The sequence below is a fragment of the Camelina sativa genome, chromosome 5 (assembly GCF_030686135.1).
Source record: "Camelina sativa cultivar CO46 ecotype springtype chromosome 5, ASM3068613v1".
Taxonomy (NCBI): domain Eukaryota; kingdom Viridiplantae; phylum Streptophyta; class Magnoliopsida; order Brassicales; family Brassicaceae; genus Camelina; species Camelina sativa.
The window spans coordinates 22,575,190-22,598,409 of NC_141884.1; the positions used below are offsets into that span (position 1 = coordinate 22,575,190).

A 23,220-nucleotide genomic window follows, 5' to 3' on the forward strand; every position below is an offset into this window, starting at 1 on the left:
AATTACCCCATCCTTAGGACTTCTTTCTTTCTGATTTTTACTACATCCCGAGACTGTTTCGTTTGTTCATGCTTAGAATCGTTTTCAGTTTCACTTATTCTTGTTTGCTTCTTGTCATACATTTTCGTTTCTGATTCCGTGACTCATTTCCGTTTTGTATTTTGATCATTCTAGGATTGTTAGAAAAACACTCTCTTTGAATTGGCTTAACTTGTGATTTCTTGATTGCATCTTGAGTGATAGTAAAGATTCCCAATTGGATTGACACCTTAAGTACTACAATTACATAAGGTTAATTGAGACCTGCTAGGACGCACAAAAATCCTAGTACCAATTTGGCGCCCTTGCCATTTGGGATTCGTTTTGCGACATTTAAGATTTCAAGTTTTGCAAGATTAAGTTCCGTTACACTTATCATTCCGAGTACTGATTTGCTTTGGTTTTCTGCTTCTTTGTTTTGCATCTCAGGTACATGTTGATTGCATGCACACCAGATCAAGAGGGCATCAGAATCTCGTTCCTGTTATCGACGAAATCAATCGGTTGCAACGCCCACGACAAGCTCGTCAACCCACTGAACATCCCGCACAAGTTAGTATGGAACACCAGAATGAACCACATCAGGGGCCGCGAAACATTGGTGCTGGGGATGCACCGAACACTCATACTCAGCGTGCTGGAATCGTCCCTCCCGCCGTGCAGAACAACAACTTCGAGATCAAAAGTGGTCTGATCACCATGATCCAAGGAAAGAAGTTTCACGGGTTGCCTATGGAGGATCCACTCGACCACTTGGACGAGTTCGACCGTCTTTGCAGTCTCACGAAGATCAACGGCGTGAGTGAGGATGGTTACAAATTGCGCCTCTTCCAATTCTCCCTTGGAGACAAAGCTCATCAATGGGAGAAAAACCTTCCCAAGGGATCAATCACCACCTGGGATGTTTGCAAGAAGGCATTCTTGGCCAAGTTTTTCTCCAACTCTAGAACAACACGTCTCAGGAATGAGATTTCCAGCTTCACTCAGAAGAGCTCAGAATCATTCTGTGAAGCATGGGAGCGTTTCAAGGGTTACCACAGCCAGTGCCCACACCATGGTTTCAGCATTGAGTCATTACTGAGTACTCTCTACCGTGGTGTCCTTCCCAAAATATGTATGCTGCTTGACACCACTTCTAACGGTAACTTCCTGAACAAGGACGTCGATGAAGGTTGGCAACTGGTGGAGAATCTCGCTCAGTCCGACGGCAACTACAATGAGGATTATGACCGCACATTTTGCGGTGACGCTGGGTCTGAAGAGAAGTACAAGAAGGACCTCAAGAATGTCAATGAGAATCTTGACCGTATCTTGCTGAGCAAGTAGAGGAGCGTCCACTTCGTCTCTGAGGACGACCCTTTCCAAGTTCCAGATGGGGAGGGTGAGCAGAGTGAAGAGATCAGATATGTTCAGAATCAGGGTGGATACAACAAAGGTTACAACCCCTACAAGACGAACCCCAATTTGTCTTACCGAAGTACCAATGTTGCTAATCCACAAGATCAGGTGTACCCGCCTCAACAACAATAGCAAGGGCAAGAAAAACCTTTTGTGCCTTACAATCCGGGCTTCGCTCCAAAACAACCGTTCCAGCAGGGTTACCAAGCTCCCTCAGGACCACCGCCAGGATTCAGCCCTCAACCAGTTCAGCCTACTCCAACCCCAGATCAAGAAATGAAGCAGATGATGCAACAAATTCTTCAGGGCCAAGCTAGCGGTTCCATGGATACTGCAAAGAAGTTTGCTGACCTTAGTCTGAGGATGGAATGTTCCTACAATGATCTGAACGTCAAATTCGAAACTCTGAATTCGAAAATAAGGTACATGGAGGGCCAATCGGCTTCTACTTCTGCCCCAAAGCCTGGCCAATTCCCAGGTAAAGCTGTTCAGAACCCCAAGGAGTTTGCCAATGCCATTACGCTGAGAAGTGAGAAAATATTGCCTCCTAGGCAAGGAGTTCCAGACGTCACTGAGGACAGTGAGGAATTAGCTGGGGAGGATTTTGGTCAGGATGACGCTCAGATGGAGAACCCAGACGAAGCAGTCAAAGACCCGGTTGAACCAGTGACGCAGTCCGAACATGAAGCGGTTAAGGAGCCTGTTGTTTCTGAAGACAAACCTGCGAGGTTCATCCCTCCACCGGACAAGCCTCCTCTACCATTTCCAGTGAGGTTCAAGAAGCAGCTTACTGAGAAATACAAAGCTTTGTTCGAAAAACAAGTCAAGGAGATTGAGTTGAGGATGCCATTGCTGGATGCATTCGCACTTGTTCCTCACTACCAGAAATTCCTCAAGGACTTAGTGATGGAGAGATCAAAAGAAGTTCAAGGCATGGTTGTACTAAGTCTTGAGTGCAGTGCAATCATCCAGAAGAAGGTTATACCCAAGAAGCTCAAAGATCCCGGATCATTCACCCTACCCTGCTCCATTGGACCTATGCCTTTTGAGAAGTGCTTATGTGATCTTGGCGCTTCAGTGAATCTGATGCCATTCTCTGTGGCTAAGAGGTTGGGTTTCACAAGGTTTAAGGGATGCGACATCTCCCTCATCCTTGCAGATAGATCAGTGAGACTTTCACATGGTATCTTAGAGGACTTACCTGTCAGGATCAGAGACGTGGAAGTGCCAACTGACTTCGTGGTTCTGGAGATGGATGAAGAACCTAACGATCCTCTGATTTTAGGAAGACCGTTCCTAGCGACTGCTGGAGCCATCATTGATGTCAGAAATGGCAAGATTGACCTCAATCTGGGCGACGACTTCACTATGAAGTTTGACATCAAGGATACCTTAAAGAAGCCAATGATAGGAGGACAAGTCTTCTACATTGAAGAGATGGATAAATTGGCTGATGAGTTGTTGGAGGAACTAGCTGAAGAAGATCATCTCAAAATTGCTCTAACCAAGGATGGAGAAGAAGGGTTTCTGCATGGGGAGACCACTTGTTACAAGCATCTGCTAGATTCCCACAGAGAAACGGATGGATCAGAGGAATTCGAGCAGCTATCTGACGCAGAGGAGTTACATGCAGTTGAGACAGAGAGTTCAGAACGTGTCCCACTCGACCGACGTCAAGACCCGACTCGAGACACCAATGTCCCGTTCGATCGAGTCGCACCCCTCTCACTCGACCGCGATCATTCCAGACTCCCATGCTGACGACAGGTCGGAACTGAAAGCTCCAAAGGTAGAACTCAAAACTCTTCCTTCCGGGCTCAGGTACGTCTTTCTGGGAACCAATTCTACTTATCCTATTATAGTGAATGCTAGGTTGAGTGATGATGAATTGGGGATGCTAGTAACTGAGCTAAAAAAGTATAGAAAGGCTATTGGTTATTCTTTAGATGATATCAAGGGAATTTCACCTAGTCTTTGCACCCATAGGATCAATCTTGAAAATGAATTATATGCTAGTATTGAACCCCAAAGAAGATTGAATCCTAATCTGAAAGAGGTAGTTAAGAAAGAAATCCTAAAACTACTTGATGCTGGAGTTATCTATCCTATCTCTGATAGTACTTGGGTATCTCCAGTGCACTGTGTACCTAGGAAGGGAGGCATAACTGTGATCAAAAACGACAAAAATGAGTTAATCCCAACTAGAACCATCATATGACATAGGATGTGTATAGATTATAGGAAGTTGAATGCTGTATCTAGGAAATATCATTTTCCTCTGCCTTTCATTGATCAAATGTTGGAAAGATTAGCTAGTCATCCCTATTATTGTTTCCTTGATGGGTATAGTGGATTCTTCCAAATCCCTATCCACCCAAATGATCAGGAAAAGACAACCTTTACTTGTCCCTATGGCACTTTTGCCTACAGACACATGCCATTTGGCTTGTGTAATGCTCCTACCACCTTTCAGAGGTGCATGACTTCAATTTTCTCGGATTTAATTGAGGAGTCAGTGGAAGTGTTTATGGACGGGTTCTCTGTATACGGTTCCACTTTCTCCTCCTGTTTGTTGAATCTGTGCAGGGTATTGGCGCGATGTGAGGAGACGAACCTGGTGCTGAACTGGGAGAAGTGCCATTTCATGGTTGAAGAAGGGATCATTCTGGGACACAAGATTTCTGAAAGAGGAATTGAGGTTGACAAGGCAAAGATTGAGGTCATGATTCAGCTTCAACCGCCTAAGACAGTGAAGGACATCAGGAGTTTTCTGGGACATGCTGGGCTTTACAGGAGATTCATCAAGGACTTCTAAAAAATTGCAAGACCTTTGACACGGTTGCTGTGCAAGGAGGTTGAGTTAGAATTTGATGCATCATGTTTGGAAGCCTTCAGCAAGATCAAGGAAGCCTTGGTTTCAGCACCCATAGTGCAAGCTTCAAATTGGGATCATCCTTTTGAGATCATGTGTGATGCTTCAGACTTCGCAGTTGGAGCAGTTCTGGGACAGCGTATTGACAAGAAGCTTCATGTCATCTACTACGCGAGTTGCACCTTGGACGAGACCCAGGGAAGGTATGCTACCAGAGAGAAGGAACTCCTAGCAGTGGTGTTTGCATTCGAGAAATTCAGGAGTTATCTTGTGGGTTCGAAGGTCATTGTGTATACCGATCATGCCGCTCTGAGACACATCTACTCGAAGAAGGATACCAAACTGAGACTGTTGAGATGGATCCTGCTTCTCCAAGAGTTTGACATGGAGATAGTTGACAAGAAAGGAATAGAAAATGTAGTTGCATACCACTTGTCAAGGATGAGGATTGAAGATGCTGCTCCAATAGATGACTCAATGCCTGAGGAACAACTTATGGTCGCCCATGTTTGTGAGCGGATGCATGACACCGGGGTTGAGAACCTAAAAATCAACTGTATGGTGATCACTTCGGATACTGCGCCATGGTATGCTGATTTAGTGAATTACAAGGTCTGTGGAGAAGTTCCTGATGACATGGATCCTTACAGGAAGAAGAAGTTTTTCAGAGAGGTCAACCACTACTTCTAGGATGAACCCTATCTGTACAAGAGAGGTTCTGACGGTCTGTTCAGAAGATGCATAGCATAAGGGGATGTACATGGAGTGCTTGAGCACTATCACGGCTCCACCTATGGAGGTCACTTCGCCACGTTCAAGAAAGCTCAGACGGTTCTTCAAGCAGGTCTCTGGTGGCCAACCTTGTTCAAGGACGCTCACAGTTTCATCACCAAGTGTGATGCTTGTCAAAGAATGGGCAACATTACAAGGAGGAACGAGATGCCCAAGAATCCGATCCTGGAAGTAAAGATATTTGACGTTTGGGGGATAGACTTCATGGGACCTTTCAACCCTCCATCAAATGGTAATGTCTATATTCTGGTGGCAGTTGATTATGTTTCTAAGTGGGTTGAAGCCATTGCCAGTCCTACCAATGATCACAAGATCGTTTTGAAGTTGTTCAAAAGTATAATTTTTCCAAGGTATGGGATACCCAGAGCAGTGATCAGTGATGGTGGAACTCACTTCGTCAACAAGGTGTTTGAGAGTATGCTAAGAAAGTATGGGGTCAAGCACAAGGTGTCTACTGCGTATCACCCTCAGACCAGCGGACAGCTTGAAGTCTCGAATAAGCAAATCAAGGGGATCTTATCAAGAATTGTTGGGGTTTCGAAGAAAGATTGGTCAGTCAAGTTTGACGAGACTCTCTGGGCGTACAGAACAGCGTTCAAGACGCCAATAGGCAGAACACCATTTCAGTTGGTCTATGGTAAAGCATATCATCTCCCTGTTGAGGTTGAGTATAAGGCGCTTTCGGCTATCAAGTTGCTGAACTTGGATATTTATACGGCTCAGGCTAAGAGGTCTCTAGACATTCACGAGTTGGAAGAAATCAGACTTGATGCCTATGAGAGCTCAAAGATTTACAAAGAAAGAACCAAGAATTTTCATGATAAGAAAACTGTTGTCAAGGAGCTCAAGGCTGGAGATCAGGTTTTGCTTTTCAATTCTAAAATTAAGTTATTTCCTGGAAAGCTTAAGTCTAGGTGGTCTGGACCTTTTGACGTCAAGGAAGTTCTGCCATTCGGAGCAATCACTCTTCTGAACAAGGATGGTAGTGAATTCACTGTAAATGGTCAGAGAGTCAAGAAATATTTAGCTGATCAAGTCCAACCAGAGGGGTCTTCTGTGCTCCTCTATGAACCCCCAAAAAGCCTAAAAAGCTGAAAAGTCAAGCTAGGGACTTTAAACAAGCTCACTTGGGAGGAAGTCCCAAAGGTACCACTGTACATATTCTTTAGGATCTTTGTGTTTTTAATTTTTGTTTTTGGTTTTCTTATATTCAGGAATCTATAGAAGGGCGTGTGGAGATCAGAGATAGAGGATACACAGAAATTTCTTCTTCTTCTTTTGCAAAAAAAAAAATAAATAAATAAAAAAATAAAAAAATAATGCAGAAAAGAAAGAAGAAGAATGCCCACGCGAACTCTCCCTCCCCATTCAACCTTTGCTCAATCCACTTGCTCTTTCTCCCCAACCACGTGAATTTTCAACGCCCCTGTCACCTCACCTCTCATCTTTCTTGTCCCCTCTCCTAAAACACATCAACCTTTTGTCACCTCATCACCACTCACCCATCCACTCTCCCCCTCTTTGCTCCCCACGCTCGATTTCAACTCCCTTTTTACCTTCTCCATCTCTAGATACTTAATACACACCCTTGTTACTCTTTCCTCTCACCAAACACAACATATCAATTACTTTCATCTCTCTCTCACCTCGAGTTCAAGAAGACCCGAAAGAGACCGACGTCCTTCGCTCAATCCAAGACACAACTTCTCGAGACTGCTCGGCTGAACTCCTCTCGCTGACACCCGTTCCGACTCGACCCGGAGACTTTGACAAGCATCCCCCATCCGCTCACATGGTAGACCCAACTCGACCCTCGCCGCGACTCCACTCGACCGGAGCTGCCGTGAAGCCCCCTCTCACAACTCGACTCAACATTCACTCGATCCGCGTCATCTTGGTGCCGACTCGATCGACCGTCGCGGAGCTGCAAACCGAGACGTCCTTCGTCGATCTGTTGTGTTTAGCTGCTCTCAAGACCGACGACGCTGCAACTTGTGTGACTCAGTCTGAAGCTGTTTTTCTTCAAGCGGCTTAACCAGAACACTCTCAGAGTTTCATTCGACTCGATCGACGACGACTTAGAGCTGCTCCCAGAACCAACATTCTCTCCGACTCGATCCACCGTCCTAGAGCACCCGCTAAAACAGCCTCTTTCTTCCGCTTGATCGAGAAACAAGGTTCCGACTCGACCAACGGTACTGCTTGCCATTCTTACGATTCGATCCATTATCACCACACCCCCATTCACGCTCCGCTGATATGCTCAAGTCACACCATTCGTCAAAGTTCCTTTCGTTCGTCATCGTTATCACCACACAAAGTCACACGACCAGAGATGCAATAGGTTTGACTCAGTCTAAAGCTACTATTCGTCAAGCAACTTTACCAGAACACTCTCAGATACCACCGTTTCACTCAACTCGATCTGTCCCCTGCGTGCTCTGACTCGATCGAAAACGACGAACGCCTCTTGACCTGCTTGACTCGATCTACCGCTGTTGTTATTCACACGTCTTCACGCCCGCCACTCGATAGACGTTGCTTGCTTATCCTCAACGTCACCACTCCCCTTCTCCAACTCGATCAATGCTCGACTTGCCAAACACTAACACTTCAAACCCAACTCGATCGACCGTCCCGGAGCTGCCAACCGAGACACCCTTCATCGATCCTTTGTGTTTGACAACTTCTAATACCATCCGCATTTCACCTAAACACGTCTTCTCTCATTGATTTTGCATTTGGTAAAATTGTTTAGTCACTAACCTACTAATCTTGGATTTTGAGTTTGAATTGTCTCAGCTTTACTATGTCTGACAATTTTTGGGATGAGATGTATGAGAAGTATGGTTGTCAGGTCCCAGGACGTGCTGTTACTTCTACGCCGCCTACGCAAGGCGCTGAGTCAAGCAGAGCAGTAAAACGATCTAATAAGGACAAAGCTCGTGGGAAAAAGCCAGTGAAGCATAGGGATGAAGGTAGCGATTATGAGATGGAGCAGGCTCGTGAGAGTGCATCATCAAGGAAATCTGTCAAGAAGAAGTCTAAATCGAAGCTGTCTGCCCAAGAATACTATGATTTGTTTCAGCAACATGAGTTTATGGGAACAAGATACCCCCACAGTCAAACCATGATGGACCTTGGTATTGCAGCGGATGTAGAATATCTTTTTGACCAATGCAACCTTAGCAAGCTTATGAACACGCCAAAGAAAGCTTACAGAGAGGAAACCATCCAGCTTTTAAGCTCCTTGCAAGTTCACATGTTCGTGGATGCGCCTGAGATGGAGTCAGATGGCAGTTTAGGCTATTTCACGTTTATGATACATGGTCGGACGTACAGCCTTACTGTGAAGCAGCTTGAGGAAGTTTTTGGATTCACTAGTGGGACTGGCACTGCAGCGGAAATCGACAAGGAAGAGGCGTCGTCATTATGGGCTTCGATTAGCACTGAGTAGCGCTTCAACGCCTCAAGGTCGAAAGGGACGCTAATAAGAAGTCCAGTGTTGAGATACTTCCACAGGGCTATTTCGAATGTTTTCTACGCAAAGGAAATCACTGGCCTTGTCACCAAGGCAGAGCTTGACATGTTGGATTTTGCACTCAAGGACCTACTAAAAAAGACTACAGAAGGTGTTATGCTTAGAGGCGACGCTTCAGACACATCGTTCGCCTTCTTCCTGTTGAACCATCTGCAGACTTACAAGACATGGGTGGTGAGACTGAACAACACTCATTCACCTGGAATTATGTGTATGGGAGGGGTTATAACATGGATTTTAGAAGCAGCAGGCGTCCCTCTCCCTTCGGACTCGTTTCCGCCGCGCTGGATGGATATGTACAACCTGAAACAGATTCACACTTTAGATTGGGAAAACAAGCATGGAAAGTTTGTCTACAAATTCGTTCACCCAGAGGTTGAAGAAGCAAGGATCCTTCTTCCTTGTGCGAGTCTAACAACGATCCTGAATGGCGAAAACATTGAGTTTCTCCCTGATAGAAGCGTTTTGTATGTTGAGGAAGAGGATCAGAGAATGGAGATCTCAGCAGAAGAAGACAACCCGATGGAGGAGGATTCAGAAGACTATCGCCCTGAGAGATGTCACTTTGACAAGTACAAAACACCGAGACTAGGACAGGGTGTTAGGGAGGCTCATGATCGTCTAAACAAGCTTCAGAATTGGGGCAAGGCACAAGACAAGTCGCTCAGTAGTTTCAAGAGGATGTTCATGAATTTCATGAGTAAATTCAGTTGTTCGACATCCACTGCTGCCATCCCAATGCCTTCACAGGATGTCCTGCCAGTACAGGGACGCTTGTCTACACGTCTCGAGCCAACTCGCCGAGCCCAACCATCTCCAGCACGCCTGTAACACCCCCGACCCGTTCTAGGCCAAGAACAGACCGAGAGCATCACGTATAGGACGCCCGCAGTCAGCCGACCGAGGTTCCCGGAACACATCCGATCGCCCAAGCCGTCCAACCGCAGATGCCCGTTCCTCGCGTACCATGGCCTAAGGCTTTGCAACCCGTACCGCGATGCGCGAGTTGTGATTAGTCCGGACTAGACTAATAAATATCATTGGGAGACACGGGGTTTTAAGAAAACATCGCTTTATTGATAATGTTAAATCGAGTAATACATAATATATACAAAAACTACATCTTACAAAGGCAAGGAAATCTACACCGGCTGGCCTAACGTCCTTCGAACCCCTAAGGTCTCTCCACTAAGGTTACCTGCAAAAGAGAGTGAGGGATGAGTGCTAATCACTCAGTGAGTTCGGGCTCCCCTAAGCATGAAATCAATCCCATCCCCAAAAACCCAAAATAACAATCAACACACAGCAAGCAATGCAAACAACAAGCAAAGTATACTACAACGAGTATACGCAAACAATATAATTAAACATGCATGCAATCATCTACTCAATCAATCAACCTAGGGCCCTGCGTATTGACCTTCCCTTCCCATAATTCGTGAACACCTATACAAGTAGCCACACAGGCTAAACAAGTACAGAACATCACTCGTTCCGAGTTCCATATTGTGGTGGTAACTCAGGCTACATCGTCATGCAGCACTCGGCCATAGGGTGCGACCCCGTCATCTCCGAGTCATCGTATCGCTCGTGTGTAGGGATTAACCACTATGCACACACTACTAACCTATGGCCTTTGGGAAGCATCAAGTACGCTACTATACTAACATGCACAATCTACTAATCATGCAACACTAGTAACTAACAAGCAAGCAATCAATAATATAGCAACCGGACAGCATAACGGCAATGCGACTAACCGTCCAGCATCCCGGCTATACCATCGCGATGCTATATCAACACGCAATCACACAATGCAAACAAACAATGCAAGCAAGCAATAATATAACAATCGGACAGCATAACGGTAATGCGACTAACCGTCCAGCATCACGGCTATACCATCGTGACGTTATATCAGACAATCATACAAGCAGCATAACAACAATGCAAGCAAGCAATAATGCAATCAATCAATAATGCAAAGAATCAATAATATAGCAATCGGACAGCATAACGGCAATGCGACTTAACGTCCAGCATCACGGCTATACCATCGCGATACTATATCAACAAGCAATCATGCAATGCAAGCAAACAATAATGCAAACAAGCAACACAACAAACAATATAGCAAACAACCAACCTAAGAGCATTACTAAATAATTCTAAGTAATACAACCTAACCTCAATCTAATCTAGCCTATAACAATAAATAAAAGACCCAAAAGCAACCAATTAAATCCCTATTTAATTCTAGTTCGCATCAAACAATTAAACAAACAAGCTGGTTAACATGCGTTCTTCGAACAACATGCAACCACATACAACACACATAACCAGAACTCACCTTGGCCTAATGTCGCGAGAACGACATTCTACCCTTGACGCCTACGCTAGCCCCGATCCGACCAAGCTTTCGCCGACGCGATAAATCTAAGCTTGGACCGAACCAAAACCCTTATAAAAATATTCTAAAAATAAAATAAAACTAAGGGAGGGACTAACTTACCGAACTACCCGACTACCCGGACTTCTCGGACTACCCGGACTACCCGACTTGAACTCCTACGGCCTAGAGCTTAGCGGGAAGGTTTTGGGTTGATTTTGGAGTGAGGAAACAAATGAATGGGGAAGGGGGTTTATATAGGTGCCCAAGGTCGGTGGTGGAAGCATGAGGTGGCGGATAGGCATCACCGGAGCGCGACACATGTGCGGACACTAACCCAGCTCCGGACGGTGACACATGGCGGATAGGATCGGTCGAACTTATCCAAAACCTTATCCTTGCCGATCGGATAAGCTTGTCCGATCTTATCCACAAGTTTATCCTTTCCTATCGGATAAACTTGTCCGATCTTATCCACAAGTCTATCCTTTCCTATCGGATAAGCTTGGGCGAGCTTATCCAAAATCCTATCCTTTCCTATCGGATAAGCTTGGGCGAGCTTATCTCCCCGTCCATCCTTATCCATAGGAATTGGTAGAGCTGCCTACCTGGTAGCTGACGGACGCAGACGGTACGGTACGCTGGTGATCACGTCCGGCCATCGGCCAGAAACTTCACCCCCGCACCAAAATCCGATTTGCCCCGTTCATCTTCAATTTTTCTTCGATCAAAAGCTTTATAATTCTCTAAGAAGACTTTGGCTCAGCTCCAAAAATTAATTACCCTTTGTCTTGATCGATCCTTACGCGATAGCCGTCCCTCGGCCATTCCGCATAATTTTAGGCCCCGGGGAGGGGTATTACAACGCCGGTCTGCTTACACACCACGAACGCAGCAACCCTCTCTGGCACGACCACGGCATTCCTCTCATGAGCCCCGGGAGAGAGCGAGGAAGTCGTTGAAGAAAGCCAAGAAGGGACCTTCATCAAGTCCTCCAGCTGAGCATCACCAAGGCGGTCCTTCTGAGCACTTACCTGCACCTGTGGTTGAGCAGCAGAATGAGCCTCACGGTGACCTTCAGCATAAAGAGGATGTTGTGATATTATTGGAACATGGTGAATCTCGCGTCGAAGACATGCAGTGCGACGGACAACAGAGCATTCATCCAAACACACAAGCGATTGATGAGCAAGTCGACCAATCAGCTGAGGCCACTCCTGCTGACCCTGAACAAGGCGAAGGACAAAGTCAGTACCACGCTCCTCCTTGGGCGAGCACCAACTCCTTCTTCTACTACTGAGGTACTCCAACATTTCCTCTGTACATACCATTTCATTCCTGCATTGTTTCTGTTGTGATTCTTAAATTCTCCTGCGCAAATTTTTCTTACACAGGAGACTGTGTAATTTAAGTTTGTGGGAGGGTTTGAGATGATGTATCTGATGATGTTTTCTGTGATTCTTATTTCAAATTTTTGCATCATATCATGTTTGAGTCTGCATTCATCTATTTGCATAGAAAAGCCATAATAATTTGAAAAATTTCAAAAATTTCCACAAAAACAGAGTGTTCATGTAGTTTGCATTTGCATGTTAGGATTGAGTCTAGTGTTGTTAATTTAGGAATATTGCATTTAGCATAGGGGTTGATGATGATTGTAACCTTGTTAACATGCTGAATTCAATAGGATAGGATCAAGGCCCTTGTTATTAGTTCTTTGATGCATGTTGATTGAACTTGAAATGTAAGACTGAACCAGGTTTTGAATTCTCGAAATTGCATTTTAGTCTTGATCGAAGCTTGTTTTGAATTGACATCATGTTATGCATTAAAGTTGAACTCATGGATACCACATACATACTTGGATTATCTTTCTCCGTTTTACCACCCTTAATAATCCAAGTAGCTGATTCCTATCTTTGGAATAGTTTCCCGCACTCTTAACTAACCGTTCTTTTAAGCCAATTGTATTCTTGAATGTGAGGCCTTTTCCGAGTTGAGCTTGTTAGAAAGTGTTAGGTTCTAGCCGACAAGAGTAGGATCCTATGTAGTTCTAGTTTGCGCTATCCGGACTAGTAGGACTAGGTGAGAACTTGATTTTGGGTTCTAGGTAAAGAGTCTTTAGGAGGGGGAATGTGTTTTCAAGGTTTACAAGTCTAGTAAAGGATGTTGGTTGTGCAACGTAAAAGAGTTATTGGTTCTGGGCATAGAAAGAAAAGTTTAGACAAGGGAGAGAAAGCAAAACGCTTAAGAAGTCTAGAATTCTAAGAAGAAAAGAAAGAGAACCATAGTGATAAAAAAGTTTCCCATCCGCTAGATTGAAATGAAGTAACCTCCTCCTAAGGCTAAGTTAAAAGAATGAGAGCATGGGTTTTAGAAGAGATATCGACGAGGGGTAGAGATAGGACCAACTTCTAGGTTAGAAAGTTAGAGCTAAGTTTCCTTGGGACCTTTGGGTAGACGGGGTACTGCTCTTGTATGTATCAGTTGGTTTCAACCTTTAGCCTTCTCTTAAGCTCAACTCATTTTCGTGAGAGATCCCTGTTCTATATTGTTAAAACCACTTGCAAAGGAGATCATTTTTGTCTCTACCCCTTCACCCCGGCCAAATGAGTTTGATGACATTGCATAGCTTGGTTCATGGTTCTTTGTTAATGAATGTTAAAGGGAATGATAGAAATGATGGCATGTGTAGACTAAGGTTCGGAATCGTTTCAGGTTGTGATGAGCTTGTCTAAAGTTTTTACTTAGAGTTCCTTCACCATGCATCATAGAACCAATAACAAGGACCTTGATTCTAACGACTCTATTCAGCATATTTTAGGTTCTGAGACCCCATCTTCAAACCTCTCTTCCATACTTTGTTCTTGGTTGTTTGCTTGACGGCAAGCAAAGAATAAGTTTGGGGGAGTTGATATGTATATATTTTACACATTTTCATGATGCATTTGTCATTCATTTTGTTCTTTTAACTCATTGCTTTGTATTGTTTTTAGTCTTTTTGTACAACATGCATATCTAGGTAGTCTTTGCATTGGTCTTGCACGCATCGTGCATTTTGGAGTTGTTTCAGGTGTTTTAGGAGGTGTCCAAACCATCAAATGCAAACAAGGATCAGGAGAGCAGTTAAGCGACTCGATCTACACTACCCAGCGACGCAAGCTTCCACGTCTTTGATCGAGTCGAGTGAAGATTTTACTTTGAAATTCAGCTTTCGGCGTCTTCATCAAAGTTGCAGCGAATTGAGTCATCTTTCCAATGCAGTTTATTTCAAACCAATCGGAGTCGTGGTTCATGAGTTATCTCTGTTTTAGTGGATGCCCGTACGTTCAGAAATCCGACTCGACCCACACGCAAAGGAGAGTTCCCACTCGATCAGATGTTAGCAGCGACTCGAGCAAGACGTCCCAGGATGGCTCCCGAGCACTCTCAAGACGCGACTCGATCAGCAGCTCCTGGGCACCCTCAAGACGCGACTCGATCAGCAGCTCCTGAGCACCCCCCACGTCGCGACTCGATCGACAGTTTCTGAGCACCCTCACGTCGCGACTCGATCGACAGTTTCTGAGCACCCTCACGTCGCGACTCGATCGACATTTTCTAAGCACCCTCACGTAGCGACTCGATTGACAGTTTCTGAGCACCCTCACGTCGCGACTCGATCGACAAGTTATGAGCACCCTCACGTCGCGACTCGATCGACAGTTTCTGAGCACCCTCATGTCGCGACCTTATCGACACTCTTATGTCGCGACTCGATCGACACTCTCACGATGCGACTCTATTGACGCTCTTAAACCGATGTCCTGGTAATGTCCCAAAGACACATCCGAGAAGGATTCCCGAACCGACGTTCTACATTGTTGTTTTATGTTTTAGAGATTTCCATGTTTTTCCTATAAATACGTTTTGTTAAGTTTTCACTCGAGGATATTATCTTTTATCTCATTTTGTTCTGAAGGTTTACCCTAGCCACCTAAAACACTTGACACTTTGTATCCCGATACCTTTGAATTTATTCAGTATTTTGATTCAATTTCTTCTACAAACTTGATCATCTCATTTTTATCTATCTTAGAATGCTTGATTCAATGTTTTATGAGTTTGTATCCTTGATGATGATTTTCGGATCTGAGTAGTGTGGTAGTTCTTGAGGATGGGATAGATTAGGTGGAGGATCTTAGGATGTAGTGTGTTTAAGCTTTGATTGTATGATTCCCTTCTGGACTAGAGTTAGAAATACTAGTTTTTCTCTGATCAATTGGAACTGGGTTTTAGATATTTCCGCATCCAAAAGGTGTTCGATGAAATGTCTGACCAACTAGTGGCAGAGACTTACGTTCCTAGCCTAAGAGTTTAGTTGTCTAGGATGTTTGTTGATGTAAATGAACTTGTTTTTCATGCCAAGCTTGATCATGTTTCTCTAGCGAGAGCTAGGTTTGGAAGTGGTTGAGTTTGAGTAGCTTCTGTCAAGAGATTGGATTAGCTAAGAAGTGATGTTCATTGTTTAGGGATGGTTTGCTTGTGGCATGTTAAATACTCTATAGACTAGGATACTCCACCGACATCAATTACTCCCATCCTTAGGACCTCTTTCTTTCTGATATTTATTACATTCCTGAGACTGTTTCGTTTCGTGCCTTTTAGTTCATGCTTAGACTCGTTTATGTTTTTATTCATTTTTGCTTCTTGTCATGCATTCCCGTTTCTAGTTCTGTGACTCATTCCCGTTTTTGTATTTTGACCGTTCTATGACTATTAGACAAACAATCTCTTTGAATTTTCTTATCTTGTGACTCCTTGATTGCATTTTAATTGTTAGTAAAGTTTCCCATTTGGATTGACACCTTAAGTACTACAACTGCATAATGTTAATTGAGACCTGCTAGGACGCACAAAAATCCTAGTATCAAAACATGAGACCATAGGAGATCGTCCCACGCAAATATCGAAGAACTTGCTTCAATGCTGCTCCATGTGACACCTTTGGCTCTTGCATATACTTGCTTAATACACCAACCGAATAAGATAGATCAGGTCGTGTATGAAGCAAATACCTTAAGCACCCAATGTTTCTTCTATACTCCTTTCCATCAATACTCTCCTCTTTAGGTGCTTCAGACAACTTCAACCCCGAGTCCATTGGTATATGAATTGAATTGCAACTACTCATTCCAGCTTCCTCAAGAATCTTCTCTGCATATTTTTCTTGCTTTAGCATAATACCACCTTTAAACTGAACAACTTCGATTCCGAGATAATAAGTTAACTTTCCCAAGTCACTCATTTTGAATTTTGAGGCCATTCCTTTTTTGAACTCAAGTATCATGCTTAAATTTGAGCCCGTGGCCAAGAGGTCATCCACATAAACAGCAAAGAGAAGGAGATTGCCTTGTTCCTTTTTATGATATAGTGATGGTTCCTTCAAACATCTGATGAACTTGAGCTCCTTCAGGATTTTGTTGAGTTTATGATTCCAAGCCTTGGGTGCTTGTCTTAACCCGTAAAGCGCTTTGTTTAACTTATACACTTTATCCTCACTTCCCTCGACTATAAACCCTTCCGGCTGAGTTACGTATACCACTTCCTTTAACTCACCGTGAAGAAATGCGGTTTTGACGTCAAGATGATGAACCTCCCATCCGTGAGATGCTGCCAGTGCGACGATGAGGCGAACCGTCTCAATTCTTGCTACCGGTGAAAACACCTCGTCGAAGTCAACACCATGTCTCTGCACATAATCTTTAGCCACCAGTCTTGCTTTGTGTTTGTTGATGCTTCCATCAGAGTTTCTCTTCAACTTAAACACCCACTTTAAACCAATTGGCTAAACCCCATAAGGAAGATCAACTAAATCCCATGTGTTGTTCTTTTTGATCGACCCAATTTCATCCTCACATGCGTCCCTCCATGCTTTGAGCTGCTTGGCTTCATTATAATCCCACGGCTCTTCATCCACTATTTGCAACAGATGTTCACTCTCCATTTCAGCCATCAAGACATAATCACCAAGATATTTTGGTTTCACAATCTATTGTTGTGATCTTCTCAGCATCAGCGGCTGACTCTGTTCTTGCACAGAGTTATCCTCTGTTTCGAGTCTGGGAACACGATCTCCGGTGTCATCACCATCGATATCACTCTCATCTTTCTCCTCCGAGTCGGGTTCTACCTTTGTATTTTCCCTTTCGACAGTAGCTTCTTCTCTTTGAAGCCCATTGTTTCCAAACTCTCCAAACTCGACCCTTAACGTTCCTGGTTTTTCGAATCCTTCACTCACTACACGACTCCATTCCCAGCCTCTTGATTCATCAAAGACCACATCCCTACTGACTACAATTCTTCGAGTGGTCGGATTTAACAACCGATATGCCTTCGACCCAGGTTTCGTGCCAAGATGCACTAAAGGCCGTGATCGATCGTCCAGCTTTTTTAGAAACGGTGTCTCTGTTTTTGCTAACCGGATACACCCAAAGACACGAAGATGTTCGATGTTTGGTCTCCTTCCCTTGAAAACTTCATATGGCGTTTTCTCGATCAATACCCTTGTAGCAACTTTGTTCAGAAGATATGTAGCATGTCTTACAGCCTCGCCCCACAAGTAATTTGGTACATCCATATTAGGCCTGGGTAAAATACCCGGATCCGAATATCCGATCCGAACCCGATCCAAAAAACCCGATCCGAATCCGTATCCAAAATTGTAAAATACCCGAACGGATTCTAAATCTCTAAATCCGAAAACCCGAATCCGAACCCGATCCGAACCGAAATCCGAACGGGTATCCGAATATACCAACATTATTAATATATAGTAGTAATATATTATTGATATTTATAATTTTAATAATATAAGTGTTCAAAATATTCAGATATTTAGATATCTTTGACAATTTGAAGTATTTAAACTGTTTATTAGTAAATTTGGGTAGAAAATACTCTAAATTTTTAGATATATTGCGTATTATTGAATAATTTACACTAAATTAGATACTAAAATTTTGAGTTTTGTGAACTTCGGGTAATCCGAATCAGAACCCGAAATACCCGAACCAAACCCAATCCGAACCCGAAGTCTAGAAATACCCGAACGGGTCCTATACCTCTAAATCCGAAAACCCAAAAACCCGAAATACCCGAACCGAACCCGAACGGGTACCCGAATTCCCAGGCCTAATCCATATGCTTTAACATGCTCCTCATCATCTCCATTAATGTCCTATTCCTCCTCTCTACCACTCCATTCTGCTGAGGAGAGTACGGTGCAGTCAGATGCCTCTCAATACCAGTATCTTCACAAAACAAATTGAATTCATGTGATGTGAATTCTCCACCCATATCAGTCCGAAATGTCTTGATCGCAGCACTTGTTTCTCTTTCAACTTGTAGTTTGAACTTCTTGAACTTGTCAAAGGCTTCACTTTTGTCTTTTAACAGCACAGTCCACATGTAACGAGAATAATCATCGATCAACATGAAGATATATCTGTTTCTTGCTAACGTAGAGGGTGTTATCGATCCAAAAAGGTCTCCATGTACCAGCTCAAGTGTCCGTGCGGCATGAAACGTGGTTGCTTGGGGAAATACCTTTCTGGCTTGTTTCCAAGCAAACATGAACCACAAGTTTCCTTCTCAATCGAGATACACGGCATTCCTACGACAAATTCCTTTTACACCATTGCTCTCATCGTTTCAATGCCAATGTGTCCCAATCTTGCATGCAATTTAGTTGATTCACTCATCGCTCTAGCTTGTAGACACTGAGTTGGTTCTACGTCCATAACCACCTTATAGAGTCAGTTTCTTGATCTGATTGCTTTGACCGGTAGTCTGTCATCACGATCATGCAAAGTCAAGTAGTCTCCTCTCATCCTCACGTCGCATCCGGACTCCGTAGCTTGCCTGAGACTGATTATGTTACTCTTTAGTCCTAGTATGAAGTACACATTTGCTAACACCTTCTTCTCTCCATCTTTAGTTACGAACAGTATAGAACCTTTGCCTTTGATGTCGATGTATGAGTCATCCCCGAACCGGACCTTTCCTGTGACTGTATCATCTAACTTTGAAAAATACTTGCGGTTGCCTTACATGTGATTGCTAGCCCCATTATCCAAGTACCATATGTTTTCAGACTGTGTGTCAAACTTGCTTGGCTTCACGTTCTTCTCATTGAGATACACCACCTCATGCATCATCAATTCTTTAGCCTTTTGTGTGTCATCACCCTCAGCTTCCTGGGTTTCTTGCAACTTAAGCAACCTGTCAGGACAATCGGAAGTGTAATGACCTGACTTATCGCACCGATAGCATACGATCTTCGACTTATCTCGTTCTTGTTTGTATCCTCCGAACTGTGGGTTACCAAACCGTCCGCGTCCCCTTCCACGACCATAAAACCGACCGCCTTGTCCTCTACCACGTCCATATTCATATTTCCTTGATTAGACTGCATATCCATATTGGCATACATGAGTTTCCCTTGATCACTGGCTTGATCTTCTTCCTCCTTACGAGTTCTCTCCTCATAAGTTTTGAGCCTTCCGACGATGTCTTCAAAGCTCGTTGTATTTAGGTCAAGGACCTGCTCAAGCGACGCAATGATATGGATATACCTCCTCCGTGGTAAGCTTTTGAGAAACTTCTTAACAAGCTTTGGCTCCTCAATGTTTTCTCCTAGGGTTGTGATACTAGGATTTTTGTGTCTCCTAGTAGGTCTCAATTAACCTTATGCGTTGTAATACTTAAGGTGTCAATCCAGTTGGGAAAGTTTACTATCACTCAAGATGCAATCAAGAAGTCACAAGTTAAGCCAATTCAAAGAGTGTTTTTATCTAACAGTCCTAGAATGATCAAAATGCGAAACAGAAATGAGTCACAGAACTAGAAACAAGAATGCATGACAAGAAGCGAAAGTGAATAAAAACGCAAACGATTCTAAGCATGAACAAACGAAACAGTTCCAGGAATGTAATAAAAATCAGAAAGAAAGAAGTCCTAAGGATGGGGTAATTGATGTCGGTGGAGTATCCTAGTCTAAGGAGTGTTTAACATACCACAAGCAAAGTATCCCTAAACAATGAACATCACAACTTAGCTAATCCAATCTCTTGGCAAAAGCTGCTCAGACTCACCCACTTCCATACCTAGCTCTCGCTAGAGAAACGTGGTCGAGCAGGCATGACAAACAAGTTCATTCACGTCAACAAACATCCTAGACAACTAATCTCTTAGGCTAGGAACGTAAGTCTCTGGCACTAGTTGGTCAGACATTTCATCAAACACCTTTTGGGTGCGGAAATGTCTCGAACCTAGTTCCAATTGATCAGAGAGAAACTAGTAATTCTAACTCTAGTCCAGAAGGGAATCATACAATCAAAGCTTAAACACTCTACATCCTAAAATCCTCCACCTAATCTATCCCATCCTCAAGAACTAACACACTACTCAGATCCGAAAGTCATCATCAACAATACAAACTCAGAAAACATTGAAACAAGCATTCTTAGATAGGTAAAAATGAGAGGAACAACTTTGTAGAAGAAATCCAATGCAAAAACTCAATAAAATCAAAGCTATCTGGATTACAAGATCGGAATACGTTTTTGGTAGCTAGGTCAACCTTAGAAAACAAAACGAGATAAAAACTCAGATCTGGTGTCAGCCAAGACTTAACAAAATGTATTTATAGTAAAAACATGTAAATCCCTAAAACTTAAAACGACAAGGTGAAGCGTCGGTTTGGGAATCTCCTGAAGCGCGTAAGACGGAACGTCTTCCTGACATGTGCGGTCGAGTCGCGTGTCGTCTCTCCCTAGAGTGAGGTCGAGTGGAGTGAGTAGTAGTGGCTCCAGTGGTGTGAATGAAAATGGCTTGAGCATGGTCGGTGAAAGTGGCTCGAGCTGGGTGTATACGCATCCACTACAACGATGATAACTCTTGAACGACACCTCTGATTGGCTTGAAATAAACGGCATTGGAAATATGACTCAATTCTCTACAACTTTGATGAAGACGTCAAAAGCTCAATCCCTAGACCGGTGGCTCGAGTGATGGCTCTATTGTGGAAGTGAGGAGGGTGGCTCGATTGTGGAAGTGAGGAGCGCTCGATTGTGGAAGTGAGGAGTGCGGCTCGATTGTAGAAGTGAGGAGCGCTCGATTGTGGAAGTGAGGAGCATGGCTCGATTGTGGAAATGAGGAGCGCTCGATTGTGGAAGTGAGGAGCGCTTGATTGTGGAAGTGAGGAGCGTGGCTCGATTGTAGAAGTGAGGAGCGCTCGATTGTGGAAGTGAGGAGCGTTGCTCGATTGTGGAAGTGAGGAGCGCTCGATTGTGGAAGTGAGGAGCGCGGCTCGATTGTAGAAGTGAGGAGCGCTCGATTGTGGAAGTGAGGAGCGTGGCTCGATTGTGGAAGTGAGGAGCGCTCGATTGTGGAAGTGAGGAGCGTGGCTCGACCCTCTGCGCTTCCAACGTCTCCTAGACACCTGAAAAACTCCGAAATGCGCAATGTATGCAAGGATGATGCAGAAACTTCCTAAACATGCAAAATATACGAAAGAGGTTCTAAAATGATGCAAAACAACTAGTTGTCCTAGCTAAATGCATGACAAATACAAGCTAAGGAAATGCAAAATACAGACATATCAGGTTGCAGATTTCGTGGATAGTTCCGAGAGTCGACCTACAAAGTCATCAATGGTGTCGCTGTCTTTCATCTTCATTCTGTCGAATTCTGCCATCAAGGTTTATAACCTCGCTTCTCTCACCCGTTCCGCTCCAACGTGTCGTGCCTTGATAGCCTCCCAAAAAGCCTTAGAGGTATCAAGTTTCCGACCTGCAAGATCAAGGCTTCTGGTATCGATTGAAACAGAAGGGCTCTGGCCAGGTCGTTTTGATCTCCATTGTCGGATCCAGGTTCGATAGACTCCCAAACTTTGTTCACTTTGAGCAGTAAAGTCATACGCATCGCCCATACTGTATAATTTACAGCATTCAACATCGGACATTGGATACTAGAAGAGCTACCTTCTTTTGGCTTGGCAAGAACAATATCACCCATGACTCTTGTCGCTAAAAATTTCTCTCAAGACAATTAACGTGTTTGATTCAATACTTGCTCTGATACCAAATATTGAATCAAGGTTTAAGAAGTTAAGAAAAACAAAGTATAACTCTCTTTATTTGCTTAAGAAAAATCACTCAAAAACTAAAGCTCTCAAACTCTCAAATCCCAATTCTCTCACGTTTAATATCACAACTCGACATTAACGTTTATATAGGGAACAAGTAAATATTTAGCCTAACATCCTTTAGGAAATATTACATAATTTAGATTCTTCCTAAATCTCTAGATATGTATATTTAGATATCTCCTAAATATACTAAGCTTGCTCCTCAAGCTATTTCAAGCTTACACCAACACCATCACACAACCTGTGGACCATATGTCTACTGAAGTTGTGTACTCGGTGGCTATAAAGTTGAACTGAGGCACGAGATAGATTTAGCAATATTGACCAGCTGTTTTGAACAATGAGTGGCTATAAATTCTTATGACTTTTAATCTCTTTCTTTTTAGTTATTCCGCAATGCTTTTGTTGTTTGCAATCTCTCTTATTGGACACTGAATGTTACGCAGAGGTAGAAAGGCAAGTCATTAATTTAGTTAGAACATAATTTATAGTAGTGTAATCTCTATAGGACCGTTTAAAATTTTTTATCTTTAGTGCATAGCAATTTTACTTTTTACATTGGATTACATTGCTAGCTACTTTTATTATACGCCAGCACATAGCCACACATACAAACAATATAAATGTCTTGTTAACTACGTCAACTATTGTCATCACATAAGGACATCCATAAACAAACATAGGTTATGTGTACAACACCATAAACATTCAACTCCGGTGGTTGGTTGGCCGGAATCCGGCATTGACCATTGTTAACCGACGTTGACCAGTGTTGACCGGCGTTGACCAGAAAAAAAAATATATTTTTTTCTTTTCTTAAAAATAAAATTTTTTTTGTTTTCATGTATTTTTAATAAACAAATAAAAAGATAAATGATTTGTATAATTTACAAAAACAAAATATAACAACAAAAAGTTATACAACAAAAAAATACAAGACAATTATATACCAAAACAAAATTAAAAATTATATGACAAACAAAATTTGTGGTATATCT

The 23,220-nt window shown here is 43.3% G+C and overlaps 1 protein-coding gene and 1 non-coding gene across 2 annotated transcripts; both read right to left on the minus strand.

Moving 5' to 3' along the window:
* Positions 1 to 993: 993 nt before the first annotated feature.
* LOC147944198 (small nucleolar RNA R71) lies at positions 994 to 1,100 on the minus strand. The gene has a single exon (XR_015558614.1). It is a non-coding gene; the product is annotated as a small nucleolar RNA R71 (small nucleolar RNA).
* A 17,727-nt stretch (positions 1,101 to 18,827) lies between these two features.
* On the minus strand, positions 18,828 to 22,089 carry LOC147944199 (uncharacterized). The gene is made up of 4 exons (XM_087512496.1): positions 21,797 to 22,089; positions 19,347 to 19,739; positions 19,184 to 19,293; positions 18,828 to 19,117 (listed from the first exon to the last, which is right to left on the minus strand). The coding sequence occupies exons 1-4, from the start codon at positions 22,087 to 22,089 to the stop codon at positions 18,828 to 18,830; spliced, it is 1,086 nt and encodes a 361-aa protein (XP_087368622.1).
* Positions 22,090 to 23,220: the final 1,131 nt, after the last annotated feature.

What these genes read in the sequence shown, in the direction of transcription:
- LOC147944199 (XM_087512496.1), bottom strand. Translation starts at nt 22,089, where the DNA reads ATGGGTGATATTGTTCTTGCCAAGCCAAAAGAAGGTAGCTCTTCTAGT. An exon ending in GACACGTTGGAGCGGAACGG is followed by an intron (nt 19,740 to 21,796) that starts GTGAGAGAAGCG and finishes GAGACCTACTAG; the next exon opens with GAGACACAAAAATCCTAGTA. An exon ending in TGAGAAGAACGTGAAGCCAA is followed by an intron (nt 19,118 to 19,183) that starts GCAAGTTTGACA and finishes ATCACATGTAAG; the next exon opens with GCAACCGCAAGTATTTTTCA.